This window comes from Kogia breviceps, chromosome 7, assembly GCF_026419965.1.
Source record: "Kogia breviceps isolate mKogBre1 chromosome 7, mKogBre1 haplotype 1, whole genome shotgun sequence".
Taxonomy (NCBI): domain Eukaryota; kingdom Metazoa; phylum Chordata; class Mammalia; order Artiodactyla; family Physeteridae; genus Kogia; species Kogia breviceps.
Genome location: NC_081316.1, coordinates 71,503,369 through 71,528,051, shown reverse-complemented (window position 1 = coordinate 71,528,051; position 24,683 = coordinate 71,503,369). Strand labels below are relative to the sequence as shown.

The following is a 24,683-nucleotide window of genomic DNA, read 5'->3' as shown; positions in this document are numbered from 1 at the left end:
CTCAGCAATGACGTTTTAAAAGGAGGATTTGTGGGACTTCCCTGGCTGTCCAGTGGTTGAGACTCCGTGCTTCCAATGCAGGGGGCACGGCTTCGACTCCTGGTTGGGGAACTAGGATGCGGCGCGGCCAAAAAATAAAAATAAAAGGAGGGTTTCCTCTTCAATAGAATACCCTGCAAAACTGCCTCCTGCTTATTTATTGCCATGAGTAGCACCTCTATTCAGGAAGTGCTGGGGCTCGGTGTTTTATGCCAATTGCCTGTATGTTTTGCTCTTGTGTTCTTTGGCACTCTGTGGCAACAGAGCGGGCTTTAACTTGGTTGCTTTCTGGCTGAAAAAAATATAAATAACTTTTAGCTTTAGCCTGAACTAGAAAGGGCCCTCCCATTGTGTAGCAACACAGATTCTGTTAGCACACTGTGTAATTAAGTTCTGATAATAGCCTCCTTCCTGACTGCGGCTCAGAAGTTGGACCCATTAACCATTGCCTATCTCCTCTCTGAGGGCTACACAACTAAACAGATCTGTATGTGAATAGAGAGGGAGATCAGACATAAAATGTTTTATTGTTTTAACATTCACTCCAAAAATGTTTTTTATTATAATTTTTTAATTGCACAGCCTAATTAATTCAATATGAGTCCTTGTGTAAGGAATGTGTAAACTATTCATCCTTAAAGGCTTTTGTCACCCTTGTATTAAGCCAAATCTTTAGATGGCTGCAAACTTGGGTTTTAATATCACATTATTTCCTTACAGAGAGAGAGGGAGGGAGGGAGAGGAGATGTTACAGGTCTTATATGTGGCACACAGAGAGCAATAAACTGTGGACCACTTCTTCTTACCTTTTACTACATATAACTTCAGCTTTCATCAAGTCATTATAAGTAAACTACATATAGACAACACCATAGAGTTTATTGTTTTTTAATGCCTCTTATATAATGACCTTGTAATGATTTTCATTTGAGATTGAAGTAAATAAAATGTTAAGTTTAATCAATTTTCCTAATAAAAAGTGTACTTCTTACTGCTAGACAGTGATTGTTATATGACTCATATATCCTTCCTTTACCTATGTGGTAGCATTAAGTGTTATGCACAATTTTTATAGCTATTTTCCATCTAGAGTTTCTTATATGTATTTGTTTCTGTTAAGTGTATGGTAGTGTTAAATGTTATGCACAATTTTTTAAGCTTTTCTCCATGTAGAGTTCCTTATGTGTTTTTATTTTCTCTTCCCACTTTATATCTTGATTACATTCTTTTGTCTTTTATTATTTTTATCTTACTGTATCCATATTTTATTATGAGCTATTTCACATTCTTTTTTCAAGTAAATGGGCTATAAGCAATTCAATAAAAGGAATATATTTTATAGTATACATTAGTCACCTGTTCATGTCCACTACAGTCAACAAATTAAGCAATTGTCTGTAATGCCCAATGGTGTAAGAAAATCCCCCACATCAGAACTAGTCAAACTATTTTCTGAAAGAGGTAGCAAGGTCTCAAGAGAGCAAGCATCCATGTAGCTTGGTGATGTGTAAGGTGATATTATTAGAGGAGAACAGAAGAAGAGGTGATTATGAGGCTCCAGCTACCGGAATAGTTCAAAATGGTGTAACTGTGGGCATAAGGAAAATAGTAATCCAAACACTATGAAAGGGCTTAGAAAATGACCATTTGTGTTTAGCCTCTTGGTGGAAGCAAAGACTATGGACCTTATGGGATGGAGAAGTTTCTCCATTTATTTATACTCCCATTGTTTCCAAATGAGATTCACAGTGACTCAACTCCAAAATTTCAGTAGCACTGAAATGATTACTAAAGATATAAACTAGAACAAAGAAAGCAGAAGAAGAGAAGGCTTAGGTTTAGATTTGTTCCTTTCACTGTCTGTACCTGATAAAATGATAGAATGGAGGGACAATAAGCACAGGTCTCGCAGATCATTTTCTCCATTGCTTCAGGATTGGTTCTTAAAATAGGTCTAAAATTACTTTTAAACATATAAACTGAAACTTTTGAAAACATAAAAATTAGAACCTCAAATTACGTTACATTGAGATGAATTTTATCATCTTACATAGGTTTTGCTAGTGGAAGACTCAGAAAAATATGAAGTATTCAGCCAACCAGATAGAGAAGAGTTCCTGTTTTGTCTTTTCAAACATCTTTGCCTTGGTGGAGCCCTTTGTCAATATGAAGATGTGCTTAATCCATATCTGGAAACAACAAAGCTTATCTATAAGGATTTACTGAGGTAATGTTGCTTGATTATAATATGTAAATCTCTGGTTAATAGAGAAAATTATTTGTTTAACTCTGGATTACCCAGCAACTATTTGTGGATCTATTAACAACCAAAGTGAGTAAAAATAGCACCACCCTGACCCCCTCCTCAGAGCCTCCTTATTCTCTTCCAGGCTACAGAATTTCTAGATTTCCCTGACCCTATTTTAGTCCTCAGTCCTCTCAGCTGCCTCTTGTCCTTGTTTTGTCATCCAGACCTGTCACCCACTCCATCTCTTACTAGCAACTGCCTTCTTCCAGGTCTCCCTTTTGTCCCTAGGCCTTCTTTTAAATCTCAAGGGGACACGAGCTCCCTCAGGGTGTTTGAACTTGCTTGACTAATACTGATGAATATAATAGTTTAAAAAAGTATTACCTTTGTTCTAAAGAGGTAGAGGAATTTTCACCTAAGTGTTTATCTTTTCAAAATTAATCCTAAATTTGTTTTAAGTATTCCACTAGGGCTTTTTTTTTTTTTTCTTTTTGAAGACCAAGTGAGGATAAAAACTTTACAAATCTTTTATTTATGCTTTTATTTTAACTGGAGTGAACATTCTTTAGTTGGGTTTTTCAATGATGAAGATATTGGATCATCTTAATAGTCAAAGGGGATAGGAACAAGTAAAAGCAAATGTTCCCAGAGTTTAGTTACACAATTTTACTTTTTTAAAAAATTTATTTATTTAGGGCTTCTCTGGTGGCACAGTGGTTGAGAGTCCGCCTGCCAATGCAGGGGACACGGGTTCGTGCCCTGGTCAGGGAGGATCCCACATGTCGCGGAGCGGCTGGGCTCGTGAGCCATGGGCGCTGAGCCTGTGCGTCCGGAGCCTGTGCTCCGCAGCGGGAGAGGCCACAACAGTGAGAGGCCCGCGTACCGCAAAAAAAAAAAAAAAAAAAAAAAAAAAATACGGACATCATTATATTAAAAAAATTTATTATTATTTTTTAATCTTGTCTGCGTTGAGTCTTCGTTGCTGTGTGCGGGCTTTCTCTAGTTGCAGCAAGTGGGGGCTACTCTTCGTTGCAGTGCGCGGGCTTCTCATTGCGGTGGCTTCTCTTGTTGCGGAGCATGAGCTCTAGGTGTGTGGGCTTCAGTAGTTGTGGCACGCAGGCTCAGTAGTCGTGGCTTGCGGGCTCTAGAGCGCAGGCTCAGTAGTGGTGGCGCATGGGCTTAGTTGCTCCGTGGCATGTGGGATCTTCCTGGACCAGGGCTTGAACCTGTGTCCCCTGCATTGGCAGGCGGATTCTTAACCGCTGTGCCATCAGGGAAGCCCCACAATTTTACTTTAATAGGAAAACAACAGAATTCGATTCTCATCAAACTCTTGATTGTTACTTTACTTATCCTCAACACCTCAATTCTCATATCCATTACATGTGTCATACAGCTATACAACAAACTGCATGATTCAGTTATTCTACTGAGTTTATTTTTGATATAGTTTTAAAAACAAAAATATTTCTATACTCTGTCTCTGATTTTTATGAAAAAGTTGTGTCAATACATAAAGATTGTTGGAAGAGAAACTATAGAAACAGAATTTCAGAAATAACATGCACATACCTACATCAAATATATTCTGTTCTTATCATTTGCAGCTCATGAAAACTTACAAGACTGCTTCTAGCACTCCTGCTAGGTACTCCTCAATGTACCCTACACACACACACACACACACACACACACACACACACACAAACACACACACCACAGCCACCACAGTGTGTTGTACCTCATCAGCCACATGAACCTGTGGAATTCCTCACTACCATGTGCTGTGGAGGAAAAGATTCTATTAGAGATATTTGAAATAGAAATAATTTTAGAACCTAAACATTGAAGAAACAGCTATTTTTTCCAACATTCCCTTCCCTGATTTCTCACTTGTGATACTCTTCTATACTTTTTGGGTGCTAAGAAAAAGTATGACTCAAAGAGTAATGACCACTCATAAAATGAGTATCCAAAATTCATGACATCTTACAGAAAGGATAAGAATTGTATCCATGGAATCACTTAATCAGGCAACCAGCAAGTGTTAATATTGGGCACTGAACTTGACCAAGCACTAAAAAGTGCAAGAGGAGGCATCAGGCCGTCTCTGACCTTAAGGAAATTACAAGTTAACATAGTAAATAATAGTAAAGTAATTGTTTAAAATCTTTTATAAGTAAATGTTTTTTATATAATCAGATGTTCAGTTATTTATAGGCATATGTTTACAGTTCTTTATACTGTAATAAAAACCCCAGAAGTTCAAAAGAAGAAATTGTCAGTGTGGATGTGAGCAATCAGGGACGTCTTGATGGAGTCAAGTCCACAAGGGCCCGCAAAGAGGAGGGCAGTCCGTTCCCAATTCAGGGGCGATGCATCACAAGTCTGTCATTCTAGGGGAGACTGGGAAGGAGACCAGCCCAGTTACAGCATTACTTTTCTCTGAGACCCATTAAATATTTCTCTCGATGATCCAAGTTAAGCATGCTTATGAATTTCTTTGCTGAATGAGGGGAGGATATGAAATTGTCTTCCCAAAGCAACTTCAGTAGAAAATTATGATTAGAATAAATATTTGCTTGAGATGGCTTAGGTGCCAACACAAAGCAACTGAATGCGTTAAATGACCTCAAAATCCCTTAGGAGCTATGTTGGTTTGCTTATCATGTGCACTACATGGGGCTTTTCTAATATTAGTCGTGCTGATTTGGGTCAGATGCTGTGTCAGTTGGTTAAGGTAAAGATACAGGTTGGTTCAACATAGCATTTATCAAGGGGTATATAAGTAAAGGAAGCACAAGTGGAACTTGAAGTATCATCAGCAATTTTTCAGAATTCTGAGCCATGTATCAAATCAAGTCATTTGTACAAGCTAACTTAACCAAGACAGATTTTTTTCCTGTTCCTTTACTTGAGTTTTGGGTGTTTTTACATGCTTTAGAAAAACGTTTGCTATCTTTCTAATTATACATGCAGGAGCTACCTTACATTATCTAACCTGCACTTGCAGATAAACATTGTCCCTGATTCATTCTAGCAAAGAAGTCCACCCCTTATGTTTGTAGATATTGAGGGCACATTACAGAGCCTGATTTTAGGGGTCTCTGACTCAAACAAAAAGATAAAAACATTCTTAAGATATTTTCTCCCTCATCCATTATTACAAGTCCTATAAAAAACATCTTTTAAATGTTTTGGAAAATGCCTTATTTTCAAGGATTATGGTCCCTTTAAATTGCATAGGCAATACTTTAGAACCATTTTCTTGGAGAGCAAATGATCAATTGTTTCATTGCATTTCAAAAATAATTCTATAGTTACCAATGGTGCCTGTGTCTTTCCTACTTAAGACATTAAACACATGCTCTTGTCAAAGTTTTAGGAGACGTTCTCCAAAATACATATCTGCCCCAGATTTTATGATTTGAACTGAGAGGCTTAGATTATGACCTTCAGATGCTAATTAAGCCATGGAGTCCTTGTGTCTTAAAATGAGCAGAGTTAGCTAGAATGGTCTGTACACCATAACGTTTAGAGTCAATATGGGACTGATCCTCAGAAATTGGCACAAATGATATTGATAAGAAACCAATCATTACATTATTTCTAAACCAATAATACAATCATACTTTTTAAAATGGAAATTATGTTCTAGCATCCTTAAAAACTATGGTTACCTGGAGAGTGAATTAGTGACTGCCAAAAATCTGATATAATGCAATTATTTGTAGAACACCCTAGGCCACAAATGAATATCACTTTACATTTCCTTTTCTTTTTTTCTTATGAGATATAGGACAGGTGATAATATACTTTGCTTGACGGGCTTCCCTGGTGGCACAGTGGTTGAGAGTCCTCCTGCCGATGCAGGGGACACGGGTTCGTGGCCCAGTCTGGGAAGATCCCACATGCCGCCGAGCCATGGCCTCTGGGCCTGCGCGTCGGGAGCCTGCGCTCCGCAGCGGGAGAGGCCACAACAGTGAGAGGCCCGCGTACCGCAAAAAAAAAAAAAAAAAAAATTAGACGAATTGTCTTAGAGGTATTTTAAAGTAACAGTAATACAGGATCAGCGGTAATAAAATGGAATAATATGATTTATTTCCATTAGAAACCAGCTTCTAATAATGTACAAATGTAGTTTCTTTTTAAAAATTATACACCTATGGTATGTGTTTGTATGTGTTAAGTGATTATTATGTGAAGTATCAAATACTAAATTTCCTCTAAGTTTATTTGATAAGCACAAACTTTTACAGGGCCTCTTTTTTTAAAAACTGAGGAGTAATTTACATACAGTAAACTGAACAAATCGTAGTGTACATAAGTTCAGTGAATTTTTATATATGTTTACACCCATATGACCACCTCCAGATCAGTATTTAAAATTAGATATAACCATAGATATGTTCTGTATTTTAATCTGGGTGGCCATGTAGGTGTATGCAAACGTTTTATATGTAGTGATGATAGTCTTCTTTCAGATAAGCATGAAATTTTAAATGTAGTCTCCAACTTTCAAGCAGTGTATCTTACGCATTAGAGAAAAGAAAATGACCTTAACTTATGTTATAGAAATATATGGAAATCAATTTAATTGCATGATTCCTGGGTTTAAATTTGAATGAAATGTTTTAAAGATGAAAACTGCCTAAGAATCTTGAACCCTGAACCCTGAAATGGCTTGTATCTGGTCATCTCTAACAGGTGCACAAGCTCAAACACACATGCATGCACACCCTCCCACAGAGTCCCCCTTCTTCCTCCTCCTCTCTCTTTCTCCCCATTTCTTTACATATGTAGTGAAGGGAAAGAAGTACTTTCACCTGATAAAGTGAAGAAGAGGGATATCTTCCTTTAAATTTAACCTACACATGTAACACATGGACAATACCTTTGATGTATATGAATTTAGAGTAGGTATAAGATAAACAGGTGAGGTGTAGGGAAAGAAAACTGGACTCTATATCACCTAAATTCTATTCCCAGAAATACCACTTTTAGTTGGAATGTCTGAAATGTATCATTTAACTGCTCTACTTCTATTGTCTGTAAAATTGGCAAAATAATGCCTGTCTCACTGAGTTGTGTGATCTTTACATGAGGTAAAGTATATAAAGGTATTTTGCAAATTGTAAAGCATTATAAATATGTGTATATATATGAATTAATATATAAATATATATCTGTAGCTTATTTCCTCAATCCTCCGTTTGCTTCCTCACTATATATTGCCACAGATTATCTTTTGTGGGGAGAGTAACTGAAAGAGAACTATGAGAGAAAGTGATTTTAATAGAATATAATTTAGTAATAAATAGTTTTCATGTACATTACTCCACCTAATTCTCATATAATCCTAAAGGGAACCATATTCTACCCAGTCTGCATATGAGAAAGTTGAGGTTCAGAAAGGTTAATCTTGCCTAAAGTGAAATAACAAATCAGTGGCAGAACTGTCATTTATGTTCAGCCTGTTTAATTCTTTAAGTTTAGTATGTTTTTATCTACCCCTTATGGCTGTTTACACTTCAGTCTGACTTTAACCAATTCTTGTTTTTCCAGTAATTGTCTCTGGCCTAGGAGTCTTTTCATCATCTGAGTCTCAAACTGACCTCAAACCCTCTAACTGTAAAATTCAATTTTCTGCAATTTCAATTCAGTTAACGTTGCCCCATCCTTTGATGAAACCACAGATGCCATTCTTCTCAAACTACTTAATTGGATATTCTGTATTTCCATGTTATATATGGATAAGAACACCTGAATACTAAAAGGGATCAACATCTTAAATGTATTATGCCAGAGCTTGTTATATTTTAAAATGTTCCCTTTTCCTCCTTATTTTAGTGTTCGAAAGAATCCTCAAACCAAGAAAATACAAATCACCTCTTCTGTCTTTAAAGTTACAGCATATGTAAGTGTTGAGGGGAAATGTGCAACCAACCAATCTAATTATTTGTTATTAAGAGGATTGTAATAGCTGGAGATAGCAACTAGGACAATGTTATGCCTCAGAGAGGCATAGCTAACAGAACATATACCTGTATATACAGAACATAGTTAACATAAACTAAATAGTTTTCTGTTAAAATTAAAAGTTGATAAGGTATGCTTTTATTTGGAGAAAGTATGAACTTTTTTCCCCCGCTTCTTTTCTGTTATCCATGTCTAATAATAGTTTTTTCTTATTTTAGAGCTAAATCTGTGGCTCAGGTGAGGTAGAACACAGTTCTTTTAGACTGTCAAACGATAATTTTTGGGCAAATAAGTAAGAATGACATAAATGTCTTTATATCACAGAATCTGATACTTGAATTTTAGTATCACACAAAAGATTGTTAATACACATGAAGCAGTTTCTAAGTATCTATTCAATCATTTAACAATTATTTTTTGAATATCTACTGTGTATCAGCTACTGTGCTGGACTAGAGCCCAGTGATAAACAAAAGAAACAGTCCCAGCCCGCATAGTATGTACAGACCATGTTCTGAAAAAAGCAAAGATAGAGGAAAAATGCAAAATAAATTTTTGCAATATTAGGACTTTTTTCAAAGATAGAATTTACTTTGGACTATAAATTCCTAAGGTCAAGAATTATGCATGTTTGCATAGTACATATGTACTGTTAGCATAGTAAGTAGACTATGCTGCCCACAAATATTTTAAAATAGTAGTTAACTGCCAACTTATTGTCACAGATTTGATATATGTCTCATGACATTTTACCACAAAATATATAATAGCTAAATATGTTGATTATTATTTAAATGTAGTTGTATACTAAATAATTTAGGTTTATCTTTTTCAGGATTCTGTTGGTATGTGCTACCCTTCAACAAAGAGTCACGAACAAACATTTTCTTACTTTATTGTGGATCCTATCATGCGTCATGTTCATGTTTTATACCACTGTTATGGCGTGGGGGAAATGTCTTAATGTTTTTTCAGATTATCTATATTTAGATAATTTTTTATTTCCAATTTTTTATTTACCAGTTTTTAATTTTAATATTGATTTATGGATAAACATTTACTTTGCAAGTTAATTCAAGTAAAATGTAAAGAATCTGCTTAGAGCAAAAGAAAACAAATACCAAGATACCTTTCTTTAAATTTATCTGGAATATTAACACAGGAACCAAATTTCATCCCTAGCATAATCTACACCAATACAGTTATGGAATTTTTACAGAAAGTTACAAAGAACTAAAAATCGAGTTCATATTTGTTGCGTTAAGATTCGAGTGAGTCCTCAATCTTCCATTTATTTTATTTTAGAACCAAATTAATTCCGGATTGAAACTGTGACAGAAAACTAAACATCTCTAACCACTGATCATTAATATGAATCGTTAGCTTTTAAAATTTGAGTTTCATTTAATTACGTTTCTTCACTGCATAAAGATTTACATCTCTGGAGCTGTGGAAAACATAACAATTCCTTTAATTCATTTGTCCCACTTAAAATCCTCAATAAAAAAATAATGTTCTGAACATAATTGTAAACTCTTTTATCACATAATAAATTAAAACTGAGCTGCCCCCACAGCTAATACAAGAACTACATGTAAACAAAGAGGGTTGTCCTGATGGTATTATTAAGTTGGCAAAAGAGTAAAGCACAGGGTGTCTGTCTTAGTACTGTCTCCTTGTTACCTTAGTAAAATGAATATATAACTTATATTTTTTTAATGGAAAAAGTGATTGACATGTAAGCCCAGAATGATGATGGAGACCCTAAAAGAAATGTTGAAACCTTGAGGAAAGGGCAAGTTTGGAATATGTGTTTCTGTGTTGCAGGGGTAAGGATGATGATCTTGGATATGAACCTGTGATTGTATCTGGAAGGCGGCTGGGAATTTAGGTATACAACTCAGGGGGGAGAGTTTGTTTTACTTCTAATACTTAGCACAATGCTTTAGCACATTAATTGTTTATTGAATGAATATTTTCCAAACATGGTTATAACATAGGTTTTTTGTTAAATCATATAAAAAACATAAAATCAAAAACTAAAATGTCCATTTGCTACCAGTTTTGTCACTTACCACACAGACCCCTACAAGCTGGGGACCCTCTCTTAATCAGTTATTCTTTCTGAGTACCAGTTCTGTGCAAGGCACTGTGAGATTTACTTTGGGGAAACATACACTCCCTATAAACCTAGTAGAGAACGTAATCTGTAAGTTTTTATAGACAGTGATTGTAACATAAATTCAGAGATGGAAGTGATCACTGTGAACTAGGCCTAGGAAGGGTTTCATCTGGCTTCTGTAGAAGAACTAGTGGGGTTTCAACAACTAAGAAGGAAAGCAGTCCAGCCGAGTGGAGAAGCATGATGTGGCATAGTGCTCTGAGCCTGGCCCTGGGAAGAACGTTCAGAGGCAAAAGATGGGAATGCACCTTTGAAAAAAGATTATGCAATTCTCTATATTGAGAGGTATAATAGCACAGTAACAAAGACTTTGGGTTGCAGTCAGATTGCCTGGATTTTTAATTCTGCCATTACTTTCTGTGTGACTTTGAGCTAGTTATAATCTTTCTGTGCCTTAGTTGCCTCATCTGTGAAATGGGGAAAATAATAGGACTCCTTCATAGGTTATTGTGAAAATTATATAAATTAATATGTATATTGGGCTTAGAATGGTGTCAAGCACACAGTTTAAGTGTTCATTCATTTTGGCTCTTTTCATTCTCTGTGGAGGAAATTTAAAAAAAAACCTAGGAGCTAAACTGTCTGCATAATAATGTAAAATTCTGTCTTCCTAAAGGTCAAAATTGCTTTCTACAGATTATACCATTATTAATGTGGTTAGATATCTGTAAGAGATGGGAACACTGTTTTTCCCCCCTATCCCTGGGCCACAGAGAATGTAGAGGACCTAAAATTGTACTCCAGGTATTTCTTTGGCAGAATTTTGCATACTTAGAATTATTTTCTCAGCTATTTGTAGTAATTTATTTTATGTCTGTCTTGAAAACAGGAACTTTGTGTATTTGGTTCATCCCCAGTGCCTAGCACACTGCCTGGTAGTTAATAGACACTCAGTATCTGTTCCCTGACTGAATGAGCCCACTTACTGGAAAAAAGCTAGCCCTTGAAGTGTGACTGCAGGGGTGGTGAAAGAGAGAGAGAGAGAGAATGGGGAAGGGTGGGCGACTAAGGTCCAAGAGTATCAGTAGTGCGGTAGTTTCTCTAGCTATCCCTAAGCCTGTGTAAAATTTTGCAAACTATTATACTGTAATCTGAATTTAACTGTACTCTGTGGGATTAGATATGTAGCCTGGGAACATGCCTGGGACAAAATTGTCTCTGGAGAGCAGCAGCAGCCTGTGAATCCAACTTTGAAAGAGCAAGCTGTGATCAGCTGAGGGTAAGGATTTTTCTAGGGTGAAAAATCAACCATGGTGACAAGTGACAACAGAATGGTTTTCTGGAATTTGAGAGCATTCTTCAGAAATTCTGATAGTTACTTAAGGAGAGAAGGCTCACTGAATTATAATTTGGACATCCAAAAAAGGGACTTAGGCTGGAGACCAGAGAACTTGGAACTTTTAGGACCCATGAGCAAGAAAATAAATACAGAGGCATAGAAACACAAGGTGGTTTGGGGAAGACATAAGTGCACCTGACTAGTTGGAACTGAGGAGTTCTGTCCAAGAGTTCTGGGTAATAACACAGGGAAGACAGATGAATGGGGTCCTGGTTACCGAGGGCTATAGGTACAAAGCTAAGAAATTTAAATCTTTTAAGTAGATGATGTATAGGAGTCAAAACTTTTGAGCAGGGTTGTAGCATCATAAAAGTGATATTCTGGAAAGATTAGACTGGCAGTGATAAATTGGGGTGAAGAAAGGCCAAGGTCCAGAGATTAAATAGAAGATTAGAGTAATTGTCAAAGCACAAAATTGAGTGATCTGAGTTGATAGCAATGGAAACCTTTCTGGGAATCATGAAGTAGGTGACAATGGAGTGCTCATTAGGAAAAAAATCAAATATAGCTCCCCAAATGGTTAGCTACTGAGTAAATTATGAAGTGTTGGCTATTTGAGGTACTAAGAACTGGGAAGTGGGAACTGCGGTAGGAAGCTGTGGTCAGAGAGGGGAAATCCCTCGTTCCGCCTTTCATTCCTATCCCAGCCCATGCTCAACCAACTTTGATCCTTACAACTTTGAAAACTTAGGCCTGAAGTTTCTTAAAACTGACTGAAGGCTTAGCAGTCATCCAATTAATCAGCAAGTATTGCTAAGAACTAATATCCTTCATTTTTCCACAAATATTTATTGATTACCTACTATGTATGTGCTGGGTGGGCATTTTCTAGGTACTGCAGATACAGTGATGAACATAAAAGACAAAAATGTCTATATTGGGGAGTTTACATTCCAGAGCCCATAACACTTATTAGGCACAGTGAGAGATAGAAAGAAATACCCAATTACTCTTAAGAAACTTGAAGTTTTGTTGGAGAATAAAACACTCATAATTTTTAATCTTTTAAAATTAAAAATTTTAAATGAAATTATATTTGTTATTTTAATTATTCTGACTTTTTTATGAGGTAGAGCATTATTTTGCATTTCCTCAAACATATATATTAATTCTAGTGGGCAACTCCACAGTTGGGAACAACTGCTCTGCTCTCTACTTCTCTAGTTTAGAAAAAATCAGAGAGAAAGAATAGATGAAAACAAAAGAACAAAGGGAAGAATAAAAGACAGGGAAGTATGTTGTCTCTTACAGTAAAAGCTGCATTAATTAGCACTAAAAAGCCACATTTAGCAGTGTCCAATTGGCAAACTCTAGCAGCTGGTATACCTGATATCCTCTAATGTAAGTCTTCAATCTCCTGACTTGGCACACATGTTAAAGTTCATTTGGATAGGCAGGCTGAACTGGGTTTCAATAAGGTTGAAACTTATCATTCCTGTTTATCTTCTTTTTTTTGTGCCTGTAAAAAGAAAAAAAAATGTCACTAGGCTTCAACAATCACTAAGAATCTGTAAATTATTTTTTTTGTTGTTACTAGAAAGGTGTGTGAGAGAAAGTAAAATAGAAACCACCTATGACAATATAAATTGACTTTTATTCAACCAAATTTTCGATCAGGTGTCACCTTTCATCCCTTTAACATGTTGTAGAATAAAACGCTTATTTTCCTTAAAACTACTTACTTCCTACATATAAAATAACTGCTTACTTCATACATATAGAATATAAAACTTAACCACTGAAGTTCTGAGGGCACCTAGAGAGATCAGAGTCAAGGATGATCCATAATGAAAGGCCTCCTTGAGAAGGGGATTGAGGTACATTTTAAAAGAAAGGACATCCAGCTATCCCACTCTTGGGCATATATCCAGAGAAAACCATAATTCAGAAAGGTATATTCACCCCAATGTTCATTGCAGCACTATTTACAATAGCCAGGACATGGAAGCAACCTAAATATCCATTGACAGGTGAATGGATAAAGAAGATGTGGTACATATACACAATGGAATCTTACTCAGCCATAAAAAAGAATGAAATAATGCCATTTGCAGCAACATGGATGGACCTAGAGATTGTCATACTGAGCGAAGTAAGTCAGACTGAGAAGGACAAATATCATATGATACTGCTTATATGTGGAGTCTAAAAAAATGGTACAAATGAACTTATTTACAAGCATCACAGATGTAGAAAACAAACTTATGGTTGCCAAAGGGGAAAGAGTTTGGGGGGGTGGATAAATTGGGAGATTGGGATTGACACATACACAGTACTATATATAAAATAGATCATTAATAAGAGCCTACTGTATGGCACAGGGATCTCTACTCAATATTCTGTAATGACCTATATGGGAAAAGAATCTAAAAAAAGGGTGGATATATGTATATGTATAACTGATTCACTTTGCTGTACAGCAGAAACTAACACAACATGGCAAATCAACTATATCCCAATAAAAATGTAAAAAAAGAAAGGACAATTATGGATTGGCTTAGGGGAGGAAAGATTTCTAGGCAGAGAAAATGTTTCAGTCTGTGGTATGGAGGTAGAAAGTATCAATACGTGTGGGGTTACAAACTTCCTTGAATAGAGCAGCAGGTATGCTTAGAAAAGTAGATTATTCACCTAATGTCCACTGTGTACCAGGCACAATGCTAAGCCTGTGGACACACTGTAGACAAAATACAAAATCGCTGCTTCCAAAATACATACAATCTAGTGAGAAAAAATATGGTAAAATACATAAAATAATTATAAATTATGGTTTTTCTAGGGAATAAATCAATAGTTAGTCTGAGAATGTTCTCAGGAAAAATACAGCATATGTGAAGGTCCTGGAATGGAAATGAGTTTAGTGTGTTCTAGGAATTGACAGAAGTCATTGTGAACAGAGCATAGCAGGCAAGAAAGAGTGACATGAGTTGAAATTGGGAAAATAGATCATGCATATCTTATAAGCCAATAAAATGAGTGTGGAATTTAATGGTAGTGCAGTGGGAAACAACTGTAAGTTTTGAAGCAAGGGAGTGATGTATATTTTCAAAAGATCAAAAGATCACCATGGCTATTGAATGGTAAATGGATTTGATAAGAGGTGGGGAAACTACCACCACGGTCTGATGAGAAATGAAGCAGTGTGGGCAAGGATGGTTTTGGTGAAGATGGAGTGTTATGGGCTGAACTGTGTCTTCCCCAAAGCTTATATGTTGATGTCCTAACCCTCAGTACCTCAGAATATGACTGTATTTGGAGATAAGGCCTTTAAAGATGTAGTTAAGGTAAAATGAGGTCATATTGATGGGCCCTAATTCAATATGACTAGTATCCTTATAAGAAGAGAAAATTAGGACACAGACACCAAATGAAGACCATGTAAAGACTCCAGAAGAAGGCAGCCATCTACAAACCAAGGAGAGAAACCTCAGAGGAAACCAACCCTGATGACACCTTGATGTTAGACTTCTAGCCTCCAGAACTGTGGGAAGATAAATTTCTGTTGTTTAAGCCATACAGTTTGGAATACTTTGTTATGGCAGCCCTAGAAAACTAATATATGGAGGGAAGTGGATATATTCCGGATGTTATTCTGGACCCAGAACCAACATTACTTGCAGATGGATTGAACTGGGGGATGGGGAATGGGAATTGGAAAAGTCAAGGCTGACTCTCAAGTTCCTGGTTTTAGAACTTTTAGAAAAAATCTACTTAAAATACTTAACAAGAAACAATGTTTTGAAATAAAAGGGCTTGAATTCTAGAAAGATGGGAATAAATTAAATGGGATAATGTGTGGGGAAGCTTTTGTGTATGCAAATGTAAGTCATTGACTGTTATCATAGTTGTTAGCATATGATACACACTAGGAATCTACTACAGTTTTGATTAGGAGATCAAGGGTGAAAATGACACTTGAGGGAAATGGGTTTCGAATTATAGAAAATTGATTGAAGCAGGAAAAGCCAAATGGAGCCTAGGAGATCAGCCAGGAATGGGCTGCAGGAACTGAGGTGTGAGTTGAGAAGTGTCCGACGTCTCTGGGAAAATCAAAGGGACTGAAGATACTTCAGTAAACATTCAGTGAATGCACATTTGCATACATATACAGTGGACCCTTGAACGACACAGGTTTGAGCTGCTTGGGTCCACTCACACACAGATATCTTTCACTAAATACACACCATGGTACCGTACGATCTAAGTTGAATCCTCAGATGCAAAATCAAGGGACAAGTGTAAAGTTATATGTGGATTTTTGGACTGCCCCTCCCCCCATGTTGTTCAAGAGTCAACTGTAGACATTAAATAGCCAGAGGTCAGAAGGGAGATGTAACTAAACCACCAGCCATTTTCTATAGAGGCAGTAAGCCCACCTAAAGTAATTTCCTTCAAACCTTCTTGGTGTCAGGATCCATGCCTCCCACAATACTTTTTATAAAACTTAATAAGCGTTGTAGATAGGATAAGTAATCTATTATATTTTGTCCTTTTAAAAAGGTAGTAGTATGGTGGGATATCTCGGGACCAAGAACTAGAAGCTCTGGCTTTGTCACAAACAAGCTGTATGGCTTTGGGCAAGTCCTTTACCCAGTGCTAGCCAGTAGAACTTTCTGAGGTTAGGGGAATGTTCTATATCTGTTCTGTCCGATACTGGAGCTGCTAACCACATGTGAGGCTACTGAGCACTTAAAACGTGGCTAGTGTGACCAAAGGAACTGAATTTTCTAATTAATATGCAGCTAGTGTCTACCATTTTGGACAGTGCAGAATAACTTCTCAAGACCCTAAGTTCTTGTGTAAAAGAAGGGAGTTGGGCTAAGTGATCTCCTTTGCCTTTTAGTTCTAAAATGCTGTCATTCTAATTCAGCATAAAAAAATTCATGTGCATGTTATAAGTGTTCAAATTTTGACTTCCTAAAACTATATTTCTAAAGAATAAATTATACCCTTTTACACATAGAAAGTATGTAAATAATGACCTTCACAAATTTAACTCAAATGTGTATAAATGATGTTTGGGACACTGTGTAGCGTATATAGTATGTTAACAACTGAAGAAGAACATGGGGTACTTGGAGAAGAGTCAGAGGACTACAAGAGGAGAATAAAAGTGTTGAGAAACAAGACATTGAATAAAGGTTAAGAAACTGGAATTGTTTAGAAAAAGAAGACTGTCAGGAAACTTAATAAATGTATTCAAGTATATGAAAAATTATTAGAGATGGTGTCCAGATATTTTCCATTAGATAGAACACTAGAAAATTAAGTTAAAGAGGAAATAAGTTATAAATTAAGAGGCACTTTCAGAGTTTGGTATATCAAATTCTCAAAAGACATTTAGATTTTAATTTAATTGTTTTAAAACAATTTTGTGCCACATCGTTGAAGGTATGCATATGTCAAAGTAATAGTCGCAAGATGTTAAAACTATAAACAAGTTGGAATCACTACTTAACAGAGCTTTTAAAATAGGATTAGTGGTTAACTTTCAGGTAAGATTCAAGACATCACTTTTTGAGATCCTTTACAACATGAATATGTTACCAAATAAATAGATTTTTTCAATTCTCAAATACATATTATATACTAGATACAGATTTTCTAGAATAAATGATGAAATTAAAGGGATACTTATCTATAAATGGTGAAGCATAATGTTTACAAACATATTTAATATTTCTAAAATAAAAACAGAATGTGGAATATCATATAGAGTAGTGGTTCTTAAATGTTGATCACCTAACACGGGCTTGTTAAAACCCAGATTGCCGTTTACCTCCAGAGTTTCTGATTCAGTAGGTCTGGGTTATGGCCTAAGTATTTACATTTCTAACAAGTTTTCAGTGATGCTGATGCTGCTGACTTGGGGACCACACCTTGAGAACAATTGATAGAGAATATATTTAGTATTTTTAGAAGACACCTTTCCATTTTTAGTATAATTCAGAAGAGTATAGTAAGTGAGGAGACTAGTAACCTTTACGTTCAAGCATAGATGTGGAAAGTACAAGCCTGAATTTGATAATCTGTATTGCATACAGCACTGGAGAGGTGCTTTGGGGCCTCCATTACATGCCCCACTTAGTTCTGCCTGAAGTCTGAAGGGCTTCATACTCCAAAATTCTTCACAGCCAGCTCTCAGACCAAACTTTAATTTCTCCCATATGGATAATTTTAGCCAGATTTTAGAAGAAAAAGAAATCTGATTTTAAATGATTTTTTTTTTACTACAGTATATATGACTTTACATTTAAAAAAAAAGAAGAAGCCTATTAATCAAAATGCATCTATAGTGCTGAAATATGAAAAAATATATATAATATATATTTTGAAAGGAGTTGTCCTTATGTAATAGGCCTGACATGTCCTCTAACACAAAACAGGTTTGAGCAATTTACTTATGCCCCCAACCCTTTCTGGATGGTGTCATACCTTTGGTGTATTGTTTATTAGTTTAGGCAACCAGCTCACATGGATAGGAACCGGGAATATAGTTGCTCAGAAATATATTTTTTCTGCTATCAGAGAAAAGTGTCCACTATACAACCAGTGTCAGAAAAGCCCATTGAAATGAGTGAAAAGTTGGCATTATAAATTTTACAAAGAAGTATTGTCACATGCTGTGGCTTATCTCTTTCCTAACCCCAGCTCCCTACCCCAACTGATACTGTGTAACTAAACAGGGGTGAACATGATTTGGGTTTTTTAAAATGATTGCTTGCATATAGATGTCCTTTTTTTTTTTTTTTTTTTTTTTTTTTTTTTTTTTTTTCGGTATGCGGGCCTCTCACTGCTGTGGCCTCTCCCGTTGCGGAGCACAGGCTCCGGACGCGCAGGCCTAGCGGCCATGGCTCACGGGCTTAGTTGCTCCGCGGCATGTGGGATCTTCCCGGACCAGGGCACGAACCCGTGTCCCCTGCATCGGCAGGCGGATTCTCAACCACTGCGCCACCAGGGAAGCCCTATAGATGTCCATTTTTAAAGTGCTTTAAGATGGCCTGTTCTCTAAAATTGGTAAACAAATGACACCTTGTCTTTCTTATTTGCTTAGGCTTATCATAGCTGAAACCTAGGGGATAAAACCTCAGCCTCACACTGCTTATTGTCACATACCTCAAAATAATGGATTCCAAATTAATGAAGTTCCCCAGGCGTTGCAGCATATACCCTTTAGCGGAGTATATAGCTTTGCAGTGACCTGCCTGTAAACACCTGTGTGCTAAACCCCTTTTCCAATTCTGCTTATATCTGTTCAATAATAAGATCAGTAATTTGTACTAGTTTTTGAATTTTTTTTTAAGAAGTGGGTAGCTTACAGCTATAAAGTAGAGGTAAGGCTACAAGATTTGGGAATCCTTTCTATCCACAACTAGACTGAAACAGTGTTCAAAACCAGCCAGGATCCTGGTCATTATCATATCCACTTACCATTCACAGTTGTTTCTTGCTATTGCAGAAGAATCTACTTCAAGCCAGAGACTTATCTCATAATTATTGATTAGTGTCTAATGTGGAACATGCATAACAATCAACAAAGGCTGTGGTGATAAACATTTTATATTTGAGTATTTAGAACATGAATTAGAATAAAAGAATAATTTCAGGACTATGTTAATTCACAAATACACACAAACTATCTTCTAAATATTCAAGTGGAGAACTCTGAAATAATGTCTCTGAGTTGAATAATGAAGTACTGTCAGGTCAAGCAGAACTTTCTTCATCAAGCTGTTCCTTAATTTCTCTTCATGCAATTATACCAAGTCAACTAAATCTTGGGCCTTCTTAATCCTCATGATGCAATAATAAAAACATTCATACTTATTTAATTTTTGTTATTCTATGAAATAGGCATCATTATACCAATTACTACCAATGCCTGGCACATAATCAGCACTCTACAAGTACTTACGCAAATGTTTCATCTTAATTTCATCCACTCCTATAGTTAGCAGAGAGTTGGAGGATCCAGAAACAGAAGGGAATAAGCAGAAGCTTTGAGGCTATTGAAGCCATGAGTGAACAGAAATCATGAGGAAGAGATGGAAGGAAAGAGTTCTCCAGTTTTAGACAAAAGAGAAGCTGAGTCCCAGTCCTGGGACACTATGATTGGGAATTTACAAATAGACAGTGATGGATTCTGCAGGATTAGGACATCCCCACCAGTAAGGTTAGGGCTACAATGAACCCCGAGCAAGGTATAATGCTCCATGACGCCAAGCTCCAGGTGCTAGGGCTGTTTCTTTCTCCCTTTCTCCCTTAAGAATTCTTAAGTTAGACCTTCATCAACTGAGGTAACCTATGTCCCTTGCAGGATGAAAACCCCTAAAAAGTATATTGTCCAATAAAATTTTCCCAAACATCTCCTCCTTTGGGACAAAAGACTTTGTCTCTTTACAGTTTGAATTTGACTTCCCCAAAATCAAGCCAGCTTTGTCCTTGACATTTAACACTAAGACTTCATAATCCTAAACCAACACTTATTAGTCAATAGAAATAAATAAAATATTCTTTAGATGACAGGATTCCTTTTCCCTCTTATCTTTCTATATGTATAAATTTGTCAATAACCCTTTTGAATTATCTGAAATTAAATGTAATGTACCTGATTACATGTAATGTACATTTGTCCCCGGGAGTTTGAGCTCTGGAATAGAAACTGTAGATTCAAATTCAGCTCTACCATCTACTAGCAGTACAACTTTGAGCAAGTTATTTAACCTGTTTGTGCCTCGATTTCCTCATCTAAAATTGCTTTCAATTTTAATTTTTAATTTTAAAGAGTTGTTATAAAGATTAAATGACTTAGCACAGTGTCTGGCATAATGTTACTGTTACTTTCATTCCATCAGGAACATTTGAAAATTCAGGCAAATTCATTAGCATTTATTAAATTTTGTAAGTCTTAGAGGTATATGCTATAGAAACATCTGTCCTGTGGAGACTGAATTTTCAAAATCGGAATCGTGGCAGCAAACCCATATCTTTACTTTTGAGTTCTGGGATCCCTTCTTACCTCTCTCCACTACTTCTTTTCTTTATTTATTGAGCATCTATTGTTAAGCATTGCTGGCATAAGAATAAAGAGATGGAAGATATTGTTGTAGAAGCATCCAGAGTGGTGTTGGGGACACAGAAACATAAAAAAATTACAACTATGGTAAATACCATGATGGAAGTGGTGGGTGAATTCTGTGAGATTCCAGAGGAGAAGCCTCTCACCTACTGTGGGGTAGAGACCAGTAAGAAGGGGAGAGCCAAGGAGGACTCCCCACTAGAGAAGTCTTGCAATTTTAGTACCAAGGGAAACCAGGTGAAAAGAAGAGTAAAGGAGTTCCAAACAGCAAGAATAGCATCTGCAGAGGCCAAAGGGTGAGAGGGAAAACAGCTTATTCAAGGAACCACAAAGGCCTGGAAAACAGAACTTATATAAGTGAGTCTATACCATGGTAAGGGAGTCTTGAATGATATCACACCATGATCAGACTTGCACATTGGAAAAGTCACTCTGAATCAGAATAGATGTCTGATGGAACCAGGTAAAACTAGAAGCAGGGACATGATTTGGGAAGCTCTGCAGAAAGTGATGGGAAGTGAAGTCAAAGTGGAATAGACCTGGAGTTGGGCAGCAGACTTTCAAAGATGTGAAAGAAAATTAACACGTTATCAACTGGTTGGATGTAAGTGATGGTGAGAGGGTGATGATTAAGAGGACACTCAATTTTCTGGCTTGAATAAGTGGGTGGATCCTGATGCCATTAACTGAGATGGTACATCAGAAAGAGGATGTGGCTTGGGAGGGTGTGTGTGGTAGAAGGTGGAGGAGCATAGGGGTAAAGAGTTCAGTTTTAGATATGTTGGGTCAAAGGGTAAATGAACAAAAGGTGAAGAAGTGAAGAATAGGCATATGGACTGCTCTTTCCAAAGATGTACCTGTGGAGGGAAGGGCTTGTGAAGTCATATACATGTTTCTGAAGGTTCAGGGGAAGACTTCTAGGGCTTTTGTGTATGGTGGCCTCCATTTCTCTGCACAGTGGGAGATGATGTGATTTTCTGAAAGGCAGGGGGATGATGAATAAACATGATGAGAAGAGTGGTAAAGTTTAGAATATCATATGAGTGAGAAGCTAACTCTGCACACAAGGAAACATGGTTAGAGACTATAAATATGGAGGGGCACCAATCTACTAACCTGTGAGATTACCTCCATTTGTCCCCAGGAACCAGGGTGTCAGCTAGGCTTTCCAGAGGCTGGCAGTGGGAGAGGGTTGGACACTTCCTCTTTTCAAGCCCCCAGTATATTCAAGCATGCTGGGATGCCAGGAGTGGGTTACAAAATCAGAGTATGTTTCAAATGCTTACACTTAGCAAATTAATAACTTTAACACACAATCATTACAGTGTAATATAATTGTGCTATTCATTAATTACAGAATTTACTTAAAATATTAATTTATAATGCATTACAGACAGCGTCATTTGGTAACAGGACAAAGTTTAAAGTTCTACAGTGAATGCTTTCTTGTAATCATGTAGGTATATCTGTGGGATGATAGTATAACTTCATTTGGACAAACTGTGAAAAGTTTTGATTGAACCTTTTAATGAATGTGGGGTCCAGGCCCCCGTAAGCCTTAGGTGTTAGAATGGAAAAGACAGATGACTGGATTAATCCAGTTCATTCAAATACATGGGGCAACAGAATTGAGGGCACAGATGATTATGAGAGGCTGAAGCAATGAGTTATGATTTCTAAACTGAATTGGGAAAGAAGTGAAAACAGGAGTGATAGGTTGGTAGAAGAGAGAGAAATTAATAATAAATGAGGTATGAGTAATTAAGGGAATAGTATAACATAGTTTGATTTCACAACTGGAGTATTTCTGGATGATGGTGGGGTGTGGACAGATAAAGTGGAGAAGAGGGTCCATTGTAGTTGAGAAGGCAAGTCATTGTAAGACTAGTGTTTTCAGACAGTGATTTACATGGACTTGAAAATGACCCAGGATAACCTGGGTCTTCGTATGAAGAAGGCAACTCGTATCTCAAGGTGCCTTGGATTGATAATTGCTCTAAAAGTGGGGCTGGAGAGGAAGAGAGGGGACGAAGGATTGAATCTATGTTATCTTTATCCCTTACTAACCTGTGACTGAAATTTTGTAGATCAGGAATATTCAATTACAAAATCTTGGTTGATGCTACAGAGGTGCTTACAGAACATAACATCACTCCAGACAGCCTTTAAATCCACTTATCAAAGTAATTTTGTTCTCAGTTGAATGGCAGGTGAAACAATATTGAACAAAGCAACCTCTGCTGTACCCTAAGCCCTTTAATTATAGTGTTCATGGTAATAAATACTCTAGTGAAGGGACAGCTACCATTACAATCCCAGGTTTTCAATCACTTTGGTTCTTAAAAAAAATTTTTTTTTCAGTTGGAAATTTTAATGCATAGTTTCTGCCCAAAAGCTTTGTTTGTGTGGATTATTAGATGTGACAGGAAGGGACTGCCAACAGGGTCCCTGAGGGGGACTGCTGCGAAGGAGAGGCCATGTCACTACATGTGAAGTAATCTGTGAACACGGCAAAACAACGATAGCTGATGTTTATGCGGATCTCACCACACACCCAAAACTGCGCTAAGTACTTGCTTTATGTCCATTGACTCATTTAATTGTCTCAACATATAAAGTAGGTGTCATTACCTGACCCCAATATTAAAGAAATTAAAGAATAGGAAATAAGTAACTTGTCCGATGTCACAGAGCTAGTAAATTGTGGAACTGGGATCTGAACTCAGATCTCTGGAACTCCAGAACCTATAAATTTGTGGTTAAATGCACTTGACATTTGGGGATGGGGGTGGGGATAAATATAAAAAGCAGTCATGGGCATCATGGAGGCAGATCCCTTTCTTCAGATGAAAGTGGAATCCAGAGCAGTTGATTAGAATCTTGCCGTAAAATCTTGACTCTCTTTCCCTGGCCTGCCCCACCACACCAAGTGATACAGATCCCGCTTCAGATTTATCCAGGGCATGTCCTGGCTGGAGGAAGTTTATTTTTTTGCTCAGGGGACCTTTTCTTGTTTAATCCTGTTTACACATCTGTTTCACTAGCGTTGCAGACAAAATGATTAAAACAGGAAGCTAGTTTTCTTTAGAATGAACTCTGATTTAAAATCAGAGTGATGTTGCATAACCCTTTTAATATACGAAATATACGAAAAATACTGGATTGCTTGAATGGACGCATTGTATGGTATGGAATTATATCTCAGTAAAGATGCTTTTTAAAAAATCAGAATGTATTAATTAAAAAACAAATTTTGGGGAATTCCCTGGTGGTCCAGTGGTTAGGACTCCGTGCTTCCACTGCAGGGGGCACGGGTTCACAAGAGGCGCCGTCAAACAAAAAACAAAACAACAAAAAAAACCCCAACAAATTTTCATTGCTTTTGAGTGATTTCAAGTGGACTCCTTGCATATATGACACTGCCACAAAGAGAACCAGGTGCCTGGGGTGAGCTCCTCACTCGTTCATTTCTGATTCGGTCAACTTTCAGAGAATCCACTCTTGTGCCAGGCACAGGGATAACAAAGAGAGGTAGACTCCCGTCCCCTCAAGGATGAAAGACACAGGTACACCGAGGAATGCTTGTAACCGAAGTTAAACACTGAGTTTTTCCGTTGAGGTTTTCAAGACTATGTTTCAAGTCTGAGCACTAAAAAAGTTTTCACTTTTAAAAAAGGTAATTTTTGGTTATTTAGTAAATAACACTGAGTCACAGATCTAGTCTTAAAGCTTCAAATTACAGAAAACGTTTATCCCTTTCAAGTGGGTTTTGAATATTGAGTGGAAAAAAAATCAAGTTAATATTAAGAAAAAATGG

General features: G+C 36.9%; 1 protein-coding gene across 4 annotated transcripts in view; it reads left to right on the top strand.

Annotated features, from left to right (window-relative positions):
* Nucleotides 1-10,285, top strand: part of CFAP300 (cilia and flagella associated protein 300) — a 29,911-nt gene extending 19,626 nt beyond the window's left edge. Inside the window, exons 5-7 of one of the 4 annotated variants that reach the window (XM_059069912.2) lie at nt 2,094-2,266; nt 8,138-8,204; nt 9,102-10,285. In XM_059069912.2, coding sequence (XP_058925895.1) covers nt 2,094-2,266; nt 8,138-8,204; nt 9,102-9,230 — 369 coding nt within the window. In that variant the 3' untranslated portion in view covers nt 9,231-10,285. Of the gene's footprint in view, nt 1-2,093; nt 2,267-6,086; nt 6,345-7,852; nt 8,205-9,101 lie in introns of those variants that run through there. The other 3 variants (XM_067039465.1, XM_067039467.1, XM_067039466.1) reach the window with 3 other exon arrangements.
* The last annotated feature ends 14,398 nt before the right edge of the window (nt 10,286-24,683 follow it).